A 20597-nucleotide genomic window follows, 5' to 3' on the forward strand; every position below is an offset into this window, starting at 1 on the left:
TCTGGTCTAAGTTTATTTCTGAGTTGCTCTGCACTGTAAGATGGTCATCTATCAACACTCCCTCATGCTGTGGGTCTTGAAAGTGCTGGGTTGTTTGCAATGCTAACAAATAGTGTTGCCTTAATGGGAAGGTCAAAACTTCCTTACAGGGGACAAGAATTATTATCTGCAGAATAATAACCCTGCACATAAACTACTTTTTCCATACGTGGGTTTTCAAAATAAACAAATATATATAAATGCGGCAATTTCTTTTTACATTTCTGGTGAGTTGGCATATTTTACAGAAAAAAAGAACATTTTGATGAACAACAAAATGAAGCTGCCTCTCCTTCCTCTCTCCCTCCTGTTCAGATGATTGAAGGCAGCTCCATGAAAACATACGACTCCATTCAGAAGCTCATGAATGAGAAGAGTCACCTCAAACAGGCCATGAGCACAGCCGATCGGCTCCGCCTCTTCCCAACGCTTCACCGCCTTAACTCCAACAAGAGGCCGACGCCACAGACCGCCAAGATCTCCTCACTGCCAGAGGAAGCAGAAGATGAAGTCCATGACACGAGACTCTAACTGGCCAGCTGCAAACACACATGCGCATACACACCTGCAGGGACAAACAAACAGCTGTTTGAAGACCAATGATTTGGGCTTAATTTCTGAAGCAAGATTGACGAGGCCATAATGACAGAATCTGAATCAGTTTGGATAACTCAGGCATATTATTTTACTCACTAGTAGGAGAATTCAATTTACACTGAATCAAAAATTATTGAAATAGTGAAATGTGTCTTACAGAAATTGAAGCCACATTTTTCATAGCCAAACATAGCTGCTGAGATCCACTTCAGTGTCACAAAGTAAAACCAGGATTATGAAGGTTTGCACACATTAAAACAAAAGCTATGTCCTAAATTACTTAAACAGTCCAGCTACCTACTATTTTATTAACCTTTTACCAAAGGTGTGACTGGAGCCAATCCCAACATAGGGCAAAAGGCAGGATAAGCAATAATAAGTAAAGTTTATTACAGAGAGCTTTTCACAAAGAAGCAGTCACAAAGTGCTGTATCACAAAACAGAGTAAAACCTGCCACTCTGAACAAGTTATTACTCCATCACAAGGCTAACACAGAGACAGTGAACCACACACTCACATCTAAAACCAGTATAGTCATGAGCTAACCTAACAAGAATGTCTTTGGACTGTGGGAAAGAACTGGAAGATGCTGAGGAACCCAAAGAACATGCAAACTCAACACAAAAAGAGAAGCAAGGAGGTGAGGTGATGTGTTAACCACTGTACCACTGTGTCGCTCCCATCTCAGAATAGGCATGTTTAAAAGTTGCCTGAACATGACTGAGTGTGCACAGTGCAAAATATGAAGGATGAGAGTACAGATGCAAAACTTCTAATTGCAGGTGTCTGAAACATTAGAATAACACAAATGCAAGTTTAGGAGTATTATTTTTTTGTTTGTTTTTTTTTAAAGAAAATGTGTGCAATGGTGAATTCTGCCACTAAATTAAAGGAAAAACAGTGTGTGTGTGTGTGCGTGTGTGTGTGTGTGTGTGTGCGTGCGTGCGTGCGTGCGTGCGTGAATGGCTTCACAAGCACACTGCATGGAAGATAAAGAAGAGTATTGAAAGGGACCAGCTAAATAGAGGAAGAATCGTATGACTTACAAAGAGCTGACATGTAAACAAAGCACATCATAGCATGCACCAGAGTCCGGGTTCAGTCTGACTAAGTGGACACTGTTATTTAGCTCATTAAAGAGCTCCGGCAGGTTTCAGTGATGAACAAATAGTACATGAGCTCATTGAGTTCAGACGGTTCTCACAGATGTTCTCTTCTGCACTTGCTTTGAAAAAAGGGAAAGAAATCCATACTTGTCTTTTTGCATGATTTGTTGTTTAAACAGCATTTTTATTGGTTTCAGTTGCGTTTTTTTGTTTGGTTTTTTTGAAAAGCATTTTGGCTAACAGCCAGCTCATTTTCACTGGAGCACCTCAGACTGAACGTCTAATAACAGCCACTGTAGAAGTCTGACTTTTTAGATGCATTTTGAATGAGTGTGGAGCATGTAACTGAGCATTGTGAGCAAACAGGAAAACAATAAGGCCACATACTTTGTTCTCTATTCTTGGCATATGGAACCGTTAAAAAATAAGAACAATCACAAGAACAGATGTTCTTCTGTTTTACCAAAATGTATCAGTATCAAGCAGGAGTCTTCATGCACACCCTACACAGTCCCCAAAGGCAGCCATTCAAATCCCACTATTTATATTTTTACTTGTATAGCAGGCATCCCGATAGCCAAGCAGTTAGCAAGAGTGAGACAATACACTCCACTCCAGACTGGAATAATTTGAACAAGCCAAATTGAACATAACTGTTGATATTAGCAAATGTTATTCAATAGTTTTGAAGAATCAAATTATAACCATACTATAATTCATTATAAGTTCCTCATTTATGTGGTGAAGCTGCTGTTAGAACTGCTCTGAGCTTTTGCAGCACTCACACAGGCACTCCAAAGGCATACTGATGTATCCTCGACCAGAATGTTGGTGCTGGGGTGAAGCCTCCAGGCCACCGCATAGCCTCCCTAAGAAAGACAAAGCATCCTATCACACAGTAAAACCTGCCTAGGAATGGCTCAAGACGCACAAGTCTGGAAAAATGTCAAGGTGTCTGGTGCAAAGGATTGATTTTAATGACATGCTCGTTGGCTTTTACTTTTTATTTATTGTGGCTGTATGTGCCAAACTAGGAGATCAAGAGCAATAACAGCAGCTCATTAAATGAGACTTCTGCAGTGGCTCCGTGTGTCTTTTTGGATTTTTCTTTTAAATAAAGCAAATAGTCCCAAATTCCTTCTGTCTATAGTCAGTCAGTCTGACCCTTAAGTAACTTAACTGATGTCCACAAAACAGTGGCGCTGTTAGCTGACGCTAATAGTTTGTGATGACTCTGACACCCTTATTTTTCTATGCGTATGCACTTTAGAGACACCCTGAGGTACTCACCAGCTTTCACAGCAAGGAAACAGTCACACAATTAAAAAATCTGCACTTTCATGTCAAATCCTCAATGAAAAGTAGAATAATGACATTTGAAAACAATTATCTTTAATTTCTCAGCCGCTATTGTTTTATGATTTATGGAGAGAAGCTGGTAATTTGTCCAAAGTAAAAAATAAAAAATAAAATAAAAACAAAATGTGAGAGAAACTTTTTAAGAGCTACTGCTGTACAATTGCAAAGCATTTTGGTTTTCTTTGTTTATCAGTTCTCACGATTTCTCAGTTCTTCGCTCTAGACTTTTCTAACATTCATTCTATTTTGAATTATAATTTTGTAAAGCACCACTGCAGTAAATGAAGGTACCTTGAAGAAATGCCTCAATATGTTAACTGACTTCTTTTTTTTTTTTAAATTGTAAATTAAGAACAAAACTGTTTCTTACTCATAGGAAATGGGCAGAGATGTCCAGAAATGTATAAATGTATTTGTCAATCAACTATATTTCCAGTAAAACTAAAGATTTTGAGATTTTGAGAATTCAGATGTGGTCGTGTTCTTTTTCTCAGATGTTTGCATGGAAATCATTTTCATTTTTGGAATTTTTATTCATTACATCCTTTAAAAAAACACCAAATGTAAAGCTGTATATATATCCAATCATTACACCCATATAATTTAAAGGAAACAAGCTATGGGTCATTTTCAATGCTTAGACCTTACTATGGTGGCTCTGTGTAATTCACAGTTCAGTTGACCTTGCCTCCTTCTCCCTTTCACATTCTTTTAATTGGTGCATATCCTTAACTCATTATTTTAATTGCATTATTTGACATGTAGCTATGTTTAATATGAACATAGCCCTTCTTCTAACCCAATTCTTAGTTAATGTTACATCCCTGACATTTTAATGTGATTAGTCAAATATTCCATACAAACCTTTTGTGTCACAACGCTGTCTAAAGAGAGTTTTGTATCTTACAGAATTCTTATCATCAGGCATTAAAGGTAAAATTCTTGTGTTGAAGAAGTTTTAAAAATTCCAGAATGACCTGAAGTGTACAGTGGTAGTGAAGGTATGGTGGAAATACTGGGAGACTGGTGTACGGTTATGTACAGTTGTTTGTGTGTGTGAGTCAAACAAATAGTTTCTTTTTTTTAAATTTCTGTTTATAGTATAACTGATTTCATTTACAGTGGCTTGCAAAAGTATTCGGCCCCTTTGAACTTTCCCACATTTTGTCACATTACAGCCACAATACAAAGTGGTTTACACGTGAGAAGTGGAACAAAAATCATACATGATTCCAAACATTTTTAACAAATAAATAGCTGAAAAGTGGGGTGTGCATAATTATTCAGCCCCCTGAGTCAATACTTTATAGAACCACCTTTTGCTGCAATTACAGCTGCCAGTCTTTTAGGGTATGTCTCTACCAGCTTTTCACATCTAGAGACTGAAATTCTTGCCCCTTCTTCTTTGCAAAACAGCTCCAGCTCAGTCAGATTAGATGGACAGCGTTTGTGAACAGCAGTTTTCAGATCTTGCCACAGATTTTCAATTGGATTTAGATCTGGAGTTTGACTGGGCCATTCTAACACATGGATATGTTTTGTTTTAAACGATTCCATTGTTGCCCTGGCTTTATGTTTAGGGCCGTTGTCCTGCTGGAAGGTGAACCTCCGCCCCAGTCTCAAGTCTTTTGCAGACTCCAAGAGGTTTTCTTCCAAGATTGCCCTGTATTTGGCTCCATCCATCTTCCCACCAACTCTGACCAGCTTCCCTGTCCCTGCTGAAGAGAAGCACCTCCAGAGCATGATGCTGCCACCACCATATTTGACAGTGGGGATGGTGTGTTCAGAGTGATGTGCAGTGTTAGTTTTCTGCCACACATAGCGTTTTGCATTTTGGCCAAAAAGTTCCATTTTGGTCTCATCTGACCAGAGCACCTTCTTCCACATGTTTGCTGTGTCCCCCACATGACTTGTGGCAAACTGCAAACGGGACTTCTTATGGTTTTCTGTTAACAATGGCTTTCTTCTTGCCACTCTTCCATAAAGGCCAACTTTGTGCAGTGCACGACTAATAGTTGTCCTATAGAGATTCCCTTACCTGAGCTGTAGATCTCTGCAGCTCGTCTAGAGTCACCATGGGCCTCTTGGCTGCATTTCTGATCAGCGCTCTCCTTGTTCGGCCTGTGAGTTTAGGTGGACGGCCTTGTCTTGGTAGGTTTACAGTTGTGCCATACTCCTTCCATTTCTGAATGATCACTTGAACAGTGCTCTGTGGGATGTTTAAGGCTTGGGAAATCTTTTTGTAGCCTAAGCCTGCTTTAAATTTCTCAATAACTTTATCCCTGACCTGTCTGGTGTGTTCTTTGGACTTCATGGTGTTGTTGCTCCCAATATTCTCTTAGACAACCTCTGAGGCCGTCACAGAGCAGCTGTATTTGTACTGACGTTAGATTACACACAGGTGCACTCTATTTAGTCATTAGCACTCATCAGGCAATGTCTATGAGCAACTGACTGCACTCAGACCAAAGGGGGCTGAATAATTATGCACACCCCACTTTTCAGTTATTTATATGTGAAAAATGTTTGGAATCATGTATGATTTTCGTTCCATTTCTCACGTGTACACCACTTTGTATTGGTCTTTCACGTATAATTCCAATAAAATTGATTCATGTTTGTGGCTGTAATGTGACAAAATGTGGAAAAGTTCAAGGGGCCCGAATACTTTTGCAAGCCACTGTATATTATTATTATTATTGTTGCCCCTTGGCTGGGCGGCCTTGGCTACCCACTGCCTCTGGTCCTCTAGTGCTCCTGCCCCTTTGGTTGTGGAAGCTCCGTCCGAGGCCTCTCTCTTCCCTCTGCTCATGTGGACGCAAGGTTGTCATAGAGATTACTGAGCTTACAGTGCTCCTCATGGCACAACAAAGCCTTCAGACCATGATTCTGATAAACTGTGTACTTGTTTCTTTTTACAACGGCAATAAAGAACTTTCAGCCTTGAGACATGTCTGAAAATTTCGCATTATATTGCTGATTTATTGACTAAAGCTGAACTGTCCTGGTATTAACAATGGACCATATAAAAGATGGATACAGCTCCTGTTTTCCAACTTCTGAATGAGTCATCTTTGTTTTGAAACTATGTGATTAGAAAGAAAAACCACAAACTCAATGGTTAAAAACTTGTCAATTACATGTGGTTAGCTAATGTTTTCTGGATAACCCAGATTTACAAACATACACAGAAGATTTAAAAACTATAAACCACACAGAAATCTCACTAAATGTGACTTTGTGAATACATATATATAGTAGTAGTAGTTTTCAAACATCTACTAGTACTCATCATCTTGTAAATAGCCCAACAACTATAAGGACAGTGTAATAAATAAACATAAATAAGTAAATAATTAATAGCCAGGAGAGGTGTTAAAATATTAAATATTCAGAATAATATAATTTTTTTTAAAAACACTTGATACTTGAGACAATTCACCATATTTTATGACATGGGTTGTCAACTCTTAAGTCTTTTGACTCAGGAGAGTGCCAGTTTGAAAAAATGCAGATTAAAAAACAAACAAACCAACAATAACAAGAAAAAGCAAAAACAAATAAAAAACGAGAAAGGCTGACGGGGGTTTTGACAGTGCTGTGTTTAATTTTTGTGCTTGACAAAAAAGACAATTCTTTAAACTTCAAACAGCTATCGTACAGATCAAAATCATATGTTGCCTAAAATCTCTCCTGTACATATGTATAGATATATTTATATATATGTACATAAACGCTTCCGATAAAACATGTCCTTAAAAATAAAAGCACACACAGTAATAATGGGAAGCGTGAATAAAAAGTGAATTACAGAGTTGGGGATCAGCTGAACACGAGTCGGGGTAACTGATGAGCTTTGAAAATATTTATTATGGCTTACAATTGACAGAGGACATCCTGTATTTATACAGTTCTATTACTTATTGCCACAAACACCTTCACTATGAAACAAGTGAAGGGCTCAGAACCAAAACTCAATTTACAAACACTATATACAAGTAGCCTGTTTTTCTCAGCTGTTTTGCTTTAAGATTTATATCACTGTACAAGCATCCACATACCACATACACCGATCTATAGAGCATTTAGACTTACTAATTCTTATGTACAAATATTTGGTAAAACCCTGATTAATTTCAACAGTATTTTAACCAACCTTGCAACTATTTAAAGATAAAACACGTGAATATTTCAAAATACTTAATACCAAAAAGAAAGCAAAAAAAAAAAAAAAAAATCAAAAACAAAAGAAAGAGAAAAAACCTGCTTTTTCCTTCTTTGATCCAAAAACACTCAGTGGCTTCAGAAGTACAGCATTTCACTTTAAGTACACAAGAATACTGTGCCAGGGCTGTTTTGAGGCAGGTTAAATACTATAAGTGAGTCAGTTCTTAACCCGTCTCTGAATACTGTCACGTACTTGCTGCAGGTTGATGCACTGGAATTAAGGCAACAGTAAAACAACCTGCTGCATTACCTTGTGTTGTTTCCCACACATGAGAAGCCACTTTTCTTTAACCCCAAGCAATCACATAATTCAAATACTGTAATAGAATGAAACTATGGTCCCCAAGTACACAACTGTATTACAGTGTAACAAGTACTAGTAACAAGTACAAATACTAAGAGTCAAAGGTTGTCAGGTACTTAGTCTTTACATCATGACAGGAGGAATCGTGGGGAGGAGGAGGGAGGAAAATGTCTATTTGTTTTCATGCAGGTCTCTGTGGAGAATCCAGATCTCCTCATGTGATTGGTTGTTGTTGTCAATGTTGCTGTAGTAGTTGTTGTTGCTGCTGCTGCTGGATGGAGCCTGCTTTGTTCTGCTGTTGGTGCTGCTGTTTGTAGTTCTGCTGCGGCTGTGGGGCGTCTGGATTCGGCTGGGGCTGTCGCTGCCATTATTGTTATTGCTGCTGCTTGGGGTGGCCGCAGAGACGCGGGTGTGCTGTCCTCGGCTGCTGGCGATGGGGAGCTGTGATTTGACACGTGGGCCCGATCGTCGATCGCTGCTCTGGACAGACGCCTGGTTGGAGCTGCGGCTGGACTGACTGACGGTCTGCGGGATCAAAGATTGAGCCCGCTTTAACGTTTTCATGTCAGTGGACAAAACTGGTGGGGGCAATAATGCATGAAATTACAGAGGATATCTGAAACGTAATCAACTTACTGCTTCTTACTACTTCTAGTTATAAGTAACCTGTCTGTGGTGTAGTAGACGCAAAAGGATTAGCAGCAAGAGTAAGCCAAAAGCTCAGGATTCAGACTGCTCTGCACAGCTACATTCAGACACTCTTCCTCTGTTTTCCATCAAAAAGAGTGGTTTGCACCTGCTGCAACACCGTTTAGAATCAGTGGAGGGCCAAAAGTTATAGTGATGGTTTAAAAGGAGAGGAGCTAAATGTTTCAGTGAGCGGATCAACTCAAGGACTCCACCAAGGCCCACTATAAGATAAATAAAGGATTAATAACAACTGTTAATTGTGCAAGGCTGCTTTAGTTGAGTGAAAGAACAAAACTAGAGAGTTGGAAATTAGCTGGAACAGGTCTCATTAAATATCAAACCATCACTAGAGTTTGACTTACAGGGTAATGTATTCATTGCTTTCTGATGCTATTTACAACAACTATTATTTATCACAGTGTTAAGCTGCTAATCGCCTTTGCGTCTTACTCTTTCCATCTGTGGTCGTTGCTGGACTGCGGTTTCTTGCTCAGCCTTTCGTGGGAGCACTGCTTCTCTGGGCAAGCTGGAGAACAGGATCATGTCATCTTTGGTGTGAGAGATCTGTGAGAGATAGAGGAGAGTATTTCAAGCAGCAGCTCATAGCTGGAGGAGTGTAAGTTTTGACTTTTCCCCCCTACTTTTCTACACAGCCATTTTCATAGGCTCAAAAGTCGCTGGACACCTGCTGACCAGCAGTTTTATGGTCAGGTGAGGCCAAATTACATATGACGCAGATAAATATCTTGAGTTTCAAGAGTGATTCCAAGTGTTGAGCTTGCATTTGGTATGGTTTCATGAGAATTCTAAATATGATGTCCAGAAAGATGGAGGTTATCATTATGCTGCAAAACCACAATAAACTTATCAGAAAGCTAGCAAAAGAAATGATGGGAAGAAGAGAAAGGTATGGAGAAGAAAAAAAAAACAACAGCTCATAATCCAAAGAATACCACAGTATCTGTCCAGCATGGGGGGGGGGGGGGGGGGGGGGGGGGAATTTGTATGCTTGGAATTGGACCACTAATGTGTAATGATGTGAGTGCTTACAGAAGTAGCAGCAGGATTTCTTTAGTGTTCAGGGCAATTACTCTCTGCTAACATTCAGCCAAATGCTGCAATACTGATCAGAGAGTGCTTCACTGTGGAAATGGATAATGACCCAAATCATACAGCTAAAGCAACCCAAAAGTTTTATAAGCTGCAAAAATATGATCTTCTTCAATGGCTGATCTCAAACCAACAGAACATGCTCTGCATTGTTACTGCAGACACAAGTGAAAGCACAGAGATCAGAAACAAGCAACAACTGAAGGCAGCGACAGGAAAGGCCTGGCAGAGTGTTTCTAGGCAGGAAACACAGTATCTGATGTCCTCCATGAGTTCCACACTTCAATAAAAGTTGAAAAAAATGTAATTGCAACCAGGCTATTAATCAAGAAATTACGATTAATTACAGAAAATTGTGCGATTAATTTGTTATATTTTTTTTCATCTATTGACAGCACTAAATTATATGTCAACGATCTCCCCACTATTTCAGTTTGTCCTGGTCATAAATTACTGTTAATGGCACATTTCCACTGGATTGATAATATAACTGACTTCCCAGCATTGAAACGTCTCTTTTAGGTTAGAGTCAGAGTAAATCCATTGTGTCACTGAGTGAGTGGAAAAATGTGGAAAGGCTTGTGAGTGTGAGTACCTTAGTGATGTCTGGCTCAGATTTGCTGGAGCACATCGTCTGCAGTTCTCTGATCAAATCGGTCTCATCATCAGAGAAAACAGACAGACCTTCGGGCTGTCTAAAAAAGTATAAAAATGTAAAAAATTAATAATAGTAACAATAATTTTTACAAAATATATATGCAAAGGCACCTAATGTACTGTAACAACTACTTAATTAAGCTATTTAATAAAATATGTTTGCAGGTTTTGTCTGTCCACATATTAATATAAGGTACTGATGCTAATGCTATTACCGCTGCTGCACATTTATATTAATCAGACACAGAACCAACCTCTGGACTTTGCCATTGGAGATCAAGCTGACATCAGAGCTCGAGAGAGAACCTGAAATCATAGGTTAATGTACAGCTTTATTCATACGACATGAAAAACGGCAGTTCACTTAAATGGCAACAGGAACAGAGCAAAAAGCCTGGGTTTTATTAAAAAGGCTTATCTATAGAAACACAGAAAGTGAGCTGATGAGTACACAAACTGTGCACGTGGACACAAACACACCTTCTACCAATAGTTTTAATTAGAAACAACTTGCTTTCAAATATAAAAGATGGGGATTTGTGGTTTCTTCTGAGTGAAAAAGGAGAAAAGAAAGAGGCAGACAGCAAATGTTAGGGCTGGTAAACAGTGCCACCTTGTGGAGATTGAAGACATGTGTCCTTAATCGGCGCTTTCAAATGTCTAAATCTAACGCTTTACGCATCGTATTTTAACAAGCTCTTCATATGTGACTGAAAAAATGCTTTATCTGAAGTATCTGAGGACTTTCATTGCTCTGTTACATCCAGAACGTCACAGTGCAATGGTTTTACATTTAAAACACAAAATAATTAAAGCTGTCTGAATGTGAAGAAATAACCACTATGACACAATGTCGATGTGGTGAAGAGATATCGTCTGCACTTGGGTTGGGCCGCACGTTCGTGTAATACCAGTTTGTACCATAAGATGGTACCAGCGAACCAATGTAACTTTTATTTAATCAGGAAAATCATCGAAAAAAGCATTTACAGCTGCAACCTGGACAAAAGCAAAGGTGAACGATGGGAGTAGATAAAGTTAAAAACAACAGCATGCATCCAAAATCAGGTGCCGGTGGTGCCACCAGTTACCTTACTGTTATGGACCAGTTTTAGTTAACACTTACAGAATACAATCACGCATTGATACCTTTAAATTATTCAAGTAAACCTGCCCCTCCAAAATGACAGATTTTTATAAGAATATTCCCACAAGTACAAATACATTGTTCATTGTGATCCAATGCAGAGCAGCATTCTTACCCTCTCTGAAGGAACTGCTGCTCCAATTCAAGGCGGGGCTTCCCTTCTTCCGAGGGCTGGTGTTGGATCGTCTCAACTTGCCACTGTCCCGTCCCCTTCTTCCTCCTCCGCCGCACATGCTTCCTTTATATGGGCCAACAGCTGACAGAGGGAACATGCCACCCTGAAACTCTAGCAGGTATCTGTCGATTTCTGAGGAATAAGGGAAACACTGTCGATCAGTACATTTTTAATCTCATGTCATGTTTTTTCCCTGCTCACTTATTTCCTTTGGGAACTTGAGTGAATCAACAGCTAAACATCACATGTGACACACACGCACCGTGTCGAGGCAGGGGGCATCCCAGGAGTACAGCCTTGTTGACCAGGATGCTGAGAGCGGCTTTCACCACAGCCTGTTGTCCAGCACTCAGCCCACAGTTGCTAAGACACGGTCGTTGTGATGAGGGGGCTGGAGAGTGAGAGGTGGAAGAGGAGGAGCGCTTGGCTGTTACCCGGGAGATGATGGCTTCTTCTACACGGGGGACGACCACAGCATTCCAGAGACGTGCCAGCCACCTGCACGTATGTGCACACACGCAAACATGTAAGCTTCCAAGCACGCACACACTTCATAGTTCTATTCAGTCGTTTCCTGATCTTTTTCCTCTGGCCGCAGATTATCTGGTCAACACTGAGGTCGTATCAGTTCAGTTCAGAATGTTCATTTATCATAAATGAAGGTAGAAAGCTAAACACTTTATATGGAAACAATCATAAATCATTAATGTGTAGAGCAAGCAGCACTTTTTAAAATGTAACCAAATCAACTAAAAGCTCATTTACAACAGATCTACAAAGTAATTCCGTCACTTGTGTACAAATATTCACTGATTTTGTGTTTTTCATCACAGCAAATTAAACTACTCTCACCAAGAGGGGGACTGTGCCTCTGTACAGGTCAAACAATCAACAGTGCAGGGTTTCAGCTTAAATTCAAATCGCATAACTCCTTCACTTCACAAATGAGCACTGGAAACAAACTATAATTTTTTTCTAGATAGAGACATGTTCACACACCTTACAATGGCCTGTGCGTTGTTTGGGACCACAGGGCAGGACAGGAAGAGCTGCGGGCCCAGCAAAGCCTCATGGGTCCCCAGACGGGACAGGCAGGCATTGAGCTGCTGCCAAACCTGGCTCACCCACAACACCAACCGCTCCATGACGCCATCAGGAGACCAAAGTCCAGTCCCCATCTGGGGGAAAGAAGCAGGGCAACAGAACTGAATATGTTCTGCTCTTATGATAAAACACCATGTGGCTAAAGTGAAATATCAAAAGGACATATGGGAAGGAATATCACAGACTGGGTTTCCTGTGAACAGTTCTACTATGTTTTTGATCACGTCTCCATGTGCTACTCTTAATGATCCATTTCCTAACATTTGAGCTTGTTTGGGATTACAGGTGGAAAAAAAAAAAAAATTTTGGTTGTGATTAAAACAAAGCTGATCTGGCCGTCCACCAAAATGATGCAGTCTCTCTGGCAGCTGCAGCTAAACTTGTCTGACCTTGTGAAGCAGCTTTTTGCGGAGGTGCCTTCCCAGCAGGCTGTGCAGTGGCTCCTGATCCCAACGAAAAGTGACCCAGCGGAAATGCTGCTGGAGACGAAGCTCTGCTCCCTGCAGGCGGGGCTTTGATAATGTTGCAATCAGAAAGTTCCCCTCTCGGAAGTGGTGGGGACCTGAGGGAAGGAAGGACAAGACAAAAAAGCCGATTTATTTGGCATCATCTTCCTAGTCAGTCTCTTAATTGTTGTTATTATCTGACTGTTGGTTTTGCACAGGGAGCGTGTTCGCTGTCCACTCCACTCTAGGGCCTGCCTGTCTGCCTGCAGTGAGCTATGTTGTCAGATGGAGGCGGTGTACAAAGTATGTCCTACAACCAGTCTGTGGTCCGTGAGTCAGCCACAGAGTGAAGTTCAAACATACAAAGAGCTGAAGTGTTAAAAACAATGAAAAGTGTCCACTGCAGTCACTGTCTGTGCTTTTCATGCTTTATTTTATGATCTTTTACCCTTTTTTGCCATTCTCAGTGGACTTCACTATCACTACCTGGTCTATTCTGGCCCACATACCTACCAATCAAAGTTAGGCAGTTGCATATGTCATCCACTTCCAGTGGCATGCTGTCAGGATCTTGAAAGAGTGCACGGCTGGGTGTCTCGCGTGGGTGAAAACCCCTCGTCCCCCTCTGTCTGACCAAAAGCTGTGTACAGACGGACACACTTGCAGGACTATAAACCCCACTTAAGACTTCCTGTTTACCGAAGAGCACAGACTGCAAGCTGCAATGACAGGGCTCTAATCGAAACTTTCCATGGCGCCTTGGACATGCCCTTCAACGAGAACTCATAAGCTTTGTAATTTAGCTTGGCCAACGTCAGCAGTTGAGACTGACCAAATGTGAAGTTGATCCCATATAAACTCATACATCCCCCCCCCCCAAAAAAAAAAAAAAAAATCAGTCGACTTACTGCTGGGCTTAGCGCAGGGATTCAAGAGGATTTTTGTGCCTCTTGGTACCAAATTTCAAACAGCAGTGAGACTAGACGTTAGACATAAAAGTTTCCTCCGCCTATGTGTGAGACACCAGACCTTACGTGTGTGTGCTTTACTACACTGTCTGTATCTGTGCTACAGACTCTGTCTGCAGCCATACCAGTGTTCAGGACCAGTGATGAAGCAGCGCTCCTGCTGTCCAGACTGTGGCAGAGGTCTCCAAGCAGGCCTGTAAGGGATGCAGCTTTCTCCAGTCCCTCCAGCAGGACTATCACACAGTGATCAGTATGTTGAGCTGGTAGGCTGACCCCTGACCCCACAGCTGGCACCAGGAAACCTGGAAGAAGACGAGGAAGGAAAATAAACAGCAATACAACATAAAGCACCATCAATACAAAGACAGGGGAAACTGCACGATCCTAAATGTTGTCACTGGTTTAAATCGCTGCATTTCTGTGAGTTGATCTGAGGCACTTTGTGAGTGGAAGAATGAGTGATTTCCTCCCACCCGACCCTTCCAGAATCAACCATAAAGAGACAGAAAAAATTTCTTTTGTGCAATAAATGTAGCTGATTAAATTAAACCATGACTTTTAAATATGAAGCTTTCCATCGGTGTGTCTGCTCGTGTGTTTTCCTACCACAGCTGATGAAAGTCTCAAGCAGATGCTCTTTGGTCAGGCTCTCTTCCACCTCCACCCTCACCACGTCACAGCTGAGCCCCCCTGCCTTCTGCTTCGACTGATAGAGATACAAAGAAGAGGTGGGGTGGGGGGAGATGAGTGAAGAAGCACAAAGAGGTAAGAAGGGAGCCCGTTGTCATGGAAACAAAGGAAATGTACGGTTACTATGTGCCGAGTGAAATGGAGCAGGAAGAAATTCTGAATGAGAAAAAAGGGCTTTTCCACATCAGAGCTATCAAAGATATTCCTCTGTCCTTCATTTGCTTTTTAAATATCGTGGCATTTCATTGTGATACACAGCTTTATTAAAAAAAAGAAATCAATAAGTAAATGAATAAAAAGGAATAATTATTACTAAAGCAAGGAAATCATCAAAACAGGCACCGCAAATACAGAAGAATGACCATTGCCACATCACTGATTAGACACAAGACACTGTACTTTCATATACATGATTCCCTGTGTTTATGTAGGTAATGGTTAATACCGCTCTTATGAGTGAGAATTTCACTTTCTAGTTTAACAGTCGGACAGTTTGGCTTCTGTTCCTAATTCACAATTCTTCAACCCAACCTTATTTTTTCATGTAGCCACATCTTCTTTTGTGTGCACGTGGAAAAATACAGTTTCTGATTCCATTACCAGACTAATGTGTCAATGTGAAAGCAGCAGTGATTCAAACAGTTTTTGCCCATGTGCTGGCCAAATATTTAAGAATTTTTAAAAAAGCATCACTGATGATGAATTTGAGTTCCACTGTGTGAGTTCCCCCTATTCCTATTAAATCTGTGGCCTGTGGGAAGGACCAGTGGCTAGCCTTTGGTGTGTTTCATCATGTTGTAATGAGACATTGCATTACTGTTTGCCAGCAATTTCGGTTTCATTGCATCAGCCTGTGCAACAGAGCCAAATGCAACTTTGTTTAAAGATGTAAAGTAGAAGATTTTCCTCAGACTTAACTTTCAGCACTCCCTGACATGGAAGAAACTCACAATTACACCTCAGCTATGAATGAATTTGCTTTCATGAAACTTTACTTCAAAGTAAGACCATGTTCTCTCACACATTCAGCTGTTCAACACTACCCCCTCCCTTCACATGACTGGCTGAACACACACAGTGGTCAGGTTTTAAGATTGGATCGTAGCACTTCTTTGAGAGCGCAGCTCTCCGAAACAGCGTTTAAGCCGTGGTACCTTGATGTAGTGAGCAACCAGACCGGCGATGTACTCCTGACAGCTGCCCTGAAGCCCATGAAAGATGAGGTTACCATACTGCTCCACCTAAACACAGACACAGAAACAGGCAAAGACTGAGCTGACAAGAAGAGAGAATAATGTGGTAGCATGACAGTCTGTCTACATTTAATCCTGTTGTTTAATAACAATTCCAATTGGATTGAGATCTGGTGACTGTGGAGGCCATTTGAATACAGTCAACTCACTGTCACATTCAACACACCAGTTTGAGTGACTAATATATTGTCCTGCTGGCAGATGGGTACACTGTGGTCATAAAGGGATAGATATGGTCAGCGACAATACTCAGGTAGGCTGTGGAGACACACCCCACACCATTACACCACAACCAGCAGCCTTTTCTATCCAAAAAGCTGCTGGACGAATCTAAGCATTCAAATTCTTTTGCCTGTATTGGGTTCTGCCACGGATTCTTTTATCTACACATGCTATTATCTCCTTTCCCCCCCTTTTTAAAACAAACATCTGTAATGACAAAATGCCTGCTTTTGATGCAGCCAGCAGGGGGCAGCATAGCTGCTAGAAAATCACACCCTCCATTTCCTTTCATCTGTCCATCACCCACTCCTCTTTCTTTGCCATCTCTCTCACTAATGGTGTATCACTTCCTCTGTATTTTTTAGCATCTTACTCACCAAATCCCCCCAATCCCTCACACTCCTTTGTGTGTATTTGCATAAATGTGTGTGATGTGCGCGCTTACTAGGCGGACATAGTTGTGCAGCAGTGGCAGGGGGAAGAGGGATTCCAGAGCCAATTCATCGAGGCATGACTCAGACAGACCTGTCAAAAAAAACCCCACAGACGCACAAATAAATCCTCAAATCCAATCTGCTTTACATGCGAGGTTCCTCTATGCGAGCCGAACCTCAAGGTGCCCTTGGAATAAGAATGTCCTAAAAACTAAAAACACAGCATGTTTAATAGCCACATTATTTATTTCCTCAGTGCTTTTAGCTACAGGCCTGCAATACAGTAAATGTAAACACTGCTGTCAGTAAATCAGAGCAGAGTGAGGGTATGGTCTACGTGGATATTTACTAATAGCTCTTAATGCTTTCTGCCAGGGAGCGGGATGAATTACAGTTGTGAGAGGTTTAAATCCACATGCTGAGGAATCTCAGTCACTCATCCTTCCTCAAAGATTTTCACCTAAACCACAGTTTTTAGATGAACTGGAATAATTCTCGACACAATCTCTGAAAACTTTGTCACTATATTTAACATATCTAAACATTAGTTGAATCTAAATCTTTAAGATCTTTCATATAAATTATAGAAGATCATTTGTTTCAAAAGCAAACTGTGGATGTTGTCCCAGTCTGCCCTTCATAAGAAGTAAACACAGGGGTCAGTGAAGTCAGCTGTCTCTGTTTACAGAGTCATTTACAAGATAATTTGCAATAAGTCTGAGGCTGTGAGGGCAAAGTAAAAACAGAAACAGAAGCTATTTAAATAAGGCTGTACGTATGCCAGTACTGTGGAGTTGGATTGTTGGGATGATAATGTGAAGGATATTTCAAGACATCAAAACCTGCTTTTAGGTATATCTGCCAGCATCTCATGTGCATTAAAGTGAAGAATGTACAAAGAAATGTAGACAAAGAAACATCAAAGTTAGAGCTAATATGGGACCACGTCTGGACTCAATCAGAACCGACACGTTCAGATTCCATATGATTTGTCCTGCTCCAAAAAGTGGGCTGATTCAGTCTCGTCCTGTCCCGGATTCCCAAAAACCATGAAATATGAAAGGACCGACACATTTCTGCTGTTAATCTGAAAAAAGAAAACGAGTCTGGGGGGCTCGGTATGCTTTGCGGTAGACGCTGTTTTCCAAATTTCCTCTGATAATTAAAATTTGTATATTTTTTTCAGGATTTGGGGCTTTTTGGAGCTTCGAGAGCATAATTTACATGATATGTGATATCAAAAGCGTTGCCGTCTGAAATGTGCTGTGTGAAAAAAAAGAAAAAGAATGTGTAATAAGCAAAGCTTCCGCCTTCATCTGCTCACTGAGTATTTGCTTTATTTGTTTTATTTACTTCCCTTTTACATTTTGTCGTTGATTAAAAAGGTTATTGCATTCATTTTTTTAAAGGCGGATCAGTGAGTGTGGCTGCAGAAGGAAAGCGATGAAGCACGAACCTTTCAGTAGCTCAAAGAAAGCAGTTATGATTAAATATGTAAAAGAACACGCAGAGACAGAGAGATTTTGGATGCATGTTATTTCAGGATCAACCTAAATTGAATTTCCTTAGATCTGATGGTAGATACAGAAGAAAGCCAGAAGGAGAATACAGACCAGACGTTGCTAAAAGCACACAAAAGTGTCAACTAACTGCTTTAGTCTCACAGTCTACAGTACATATAGGAATCCTGGATGCAAGCTTAAAGAAACAGACCAAAAAAAGATTCAGGTGATGATGATCTAAAGATCGCACTGTTCCTTTTCCAGGGTGGAATGTTTTTAAAGATGTTTGCTATACAATCATCCCACCCTGCAAAAAAGCAGCTTAAAGAAATCATTAATACCTGCTAACATAAGCTGAAAGTTGTATTTCACTGTGTATGGATCGTGACTTAAATGTAGGCCTGAGCAAAGAGCTGGTGTTGCATCACTCCAATAGTGAATTTGATTAATTATAATCTTTTATTTATTCAACATTACATTTAAAATGGGTATTGTTTCATGAGACTAATTATTCTGAAAAATGTTCTGGCTAGAGTTTTCCTTCATGTGGTGCGGCTCAGTAGGTAGAGCCTGTTACAACACTGCCTACGCTGCAAATGCATCCAAGCAGATTTGTTGGGCCCTTTCATCCACCAAATGGCATTTGTTACCAGTGATGGCAGCTCTGATTCTGGTGTGTGCTCTGAGCTGCTGAATGAGCACCGACTCTGATTGTCAGGTTTTTTCGTGTTGTGTTTTTTTGTTACCTTTGAGGCGGATGGTGATGCACTGGCTGAGAGGTTTCCTGACCAGGTCCCAGGGGGATACAGGCAGCTCCTGACCTGGTAACCACTCAGTATCTCCTGGAAGAAAAAATAAAACCAGAGCCATTACAATCACACAATCTGAGCACACAGTTGTTAAACAAACAGTTTACTCATATGGTGACACAAAAGGACTGTATACACAATTATAAGCAGCCTATTGTGCAGTTTATCAGCATGTTCTGTAGTTGTCCTTATCTGTTCTGCCTATTTGTGGCATACGTGTATTAGAAGATGGGATTTTTATATACGTGTAATGTAACAAGCCCAGAGACGGAAGAAAAGAGTAGAAAGAAGAAATGAAGAAAAATGGGAAAAACAGGAGAAACGATGAGAATAAAAGAAAGTGCAAATACAGCATAACAGGTCACCAACTGGTGCATTGGTAACAGTCAAAAGACAAAGAGCTACTGAAAAAAATAACAGATACACAAACAAACATAGGATCTTCTCTGTGTGATTGACATCTTTGATTGACATTAACTGTCAATCAAAGATGGCGCCGGTGTGTGTGGCTGCTCGTCTGTCACTGCCAAGTTTGTTCCTGTTTATGTTATTTCTAATTTGTGTCATCCATGAAACAAAGTCTCTGCTGAGGTATGATCGCCAGACACTATTGGACCTCAAACCTGTGGTCCAAAATATTGTGTCCTTTGGAGCTGGTGGGCAGCAACCCCTGCCCCCATTTCGATCTGAAACCCCAGGTTACCTGTACCGGGTTCCCACGCTACCTTCCCGGCGAAAGCGTTATCGTCGCCGGGGTAAACGAAGCGGTCGTCTGGTGAAGCTAAAGGTTTATCTAACGAATTATCCTGCTGCTTTCCGACCAGTGCATGGATTCTTGCCAAGGCTGTTTGCATGTCGGCGTTTTCTGGATCCTGTTGATGCCTGTTTGGTGCCTGTGGTCGGCTTTGATGATGATGCTCCTCGGCCCCGCTGCCCATGCCCTCCCAGGCTAAACCTTCGCTGTCAACATTATCGGAACCTGAGATCGCTGCGGTGGGTTTCTGGACCTCATGAACCCCGAGCGCCAACTCCAGCTCCCGCTAGGATTGGCCTGGTGAATGCCAGATCACTTTTAAACAAAACTTTTATTCTTCGGGACTTCTTCAGTTCCCGTGATCTGGATTTCCTGTGTGTGACTGAGACGTGGCTGAGTGTTGGTGAGTCCAGTGCTCTATCTGAACTTTTACCTGCGGATTGTTGTTATTTTAACTCGCCACGGACGTCAGGCAGAGGTGGAGGCACAGTGACTGTTTACAAAAAGGATTTTAAATGTAAACAGTGTTTTCTACAGCCTTCGTTCTCCAGCTTTGAGCTTACCTCGTTTGAGGTGAGTCATACAAACCCGATTTTCTGCGCTGTCATCTATCGCCCCCCGAAATACAATAAGAACTTCATAAATGACTTTTCTGATTTTTTAGCTGGGATTATTCCCAACTATGATAGTGTTCTTATTGTTGGAGATTTTAATATACATGTATGTTGTCCTGATAAGCCACTGGTAAAGGACTTTTTAAGCCTTATTGACTCTTTTAGCCTGGTACAGTCCGTGCCTGGCCCTACACATGAGCACGGACACACACTGGACCTTGTTCTGTCATGTGGTCTGCCTGTCACTAACTTGGAAATTTGTGACTGTGCACTCTCAGATCATATGCCTGTGTTATTCAACGTTGGTTTGACACATACCGCAGTTAAATCTGGCGCTGCTACTCGGTGCTATCGGGTTATTAACCCCGCCACTGCCGCGCAGTTTTCTG

The 20597-nt window shown here is 41.1% G+C and overlaps 2 protein-coding genes across 2 annotated transcripts in view; one reads left to right on the plus strand and one right to left on the minus strand.

The window, feature by feature from the left end:
- The window catches only part of cftr (CF transmembrane conductance regulator), a 41557-nt gene extending 38028 nt beyond the window's left edge, over positions 1-3529 (plus strand). The window contains exon 27 of the mRNA XM_087843345.1: positions 355-3529. Within this exon, the coding sequence (XP_087699471.1) occupies positions 355-570 (216 nt within the window). The 3' untranslated portion in view covers positions 571-3529. The remainder of the gene's footprint in view (positions 1-354) is intronic.
- A 3156-nt stretch (positions 3530-6685) lies between these two features.
- cttnbp2 (cortactin binding protein 2) overlaps positions 6686-20597 on the minus strand; it is a 90582-nt gene continuing 76670 nt past the window's right edge. Inside the window, exons 11-23 of the mRNA XM_006782309.3 lie at positions 18778-18873; positions 16541-16620; positions 15775-15861; positions 14537-14636; positions 14056-14232; positions 12906-13078; positions 12412-12590; positions 11675-11910; positions 11353-11544; positions 10345-10396; positions 10029-10128; positions 8774-8887; positions 6686-8158 (exon numbers count right to left, since the gene is read on the minus strand). Coding sequence (XP_006782372.2) covers positions 7805-8158; positions 8774-8887; positions 10029-10128; positions 10345-10396; positions 11353-11544; positions 11675-11910; positions 12412-12590; positions 12906-13078; positions 14056-14232; positions 14537-14636; positions 15775-15861; positions 16541-16620; positions 18778-18873 — 1940 coding nt within the window. The 3' untranslated portion in view covers positions 6686-7804. The remainder of the gene's footprint in view (positions 8159-8773; positions 8888-10028; positions 10129-10344; positions 10397-11352; positions 11545-11674; positions 11911-12411; positions 12591-12905; positions 13079-14055; positions 14233-14536; positions 14637-15774; positions 15862-16540; positions 16621-18777; positions 18874-20597) is intronic.

The sequence above is a fragment of the Neolamprologus brichardi genome, chromosome 7 (assembly GCF_056152115.1).
Source record: "Neolamprologus brichardi isolate AB-2024 chromosome 7, ASM5615211v1, whole genome shotgun sequence".
Lineage (NCBI taxonomy): Eukaryota > Metazoa > Chordata > Actinopteri > Cichliformes > Cichlidae > Neolamprologus > Neolamprologus brichardi.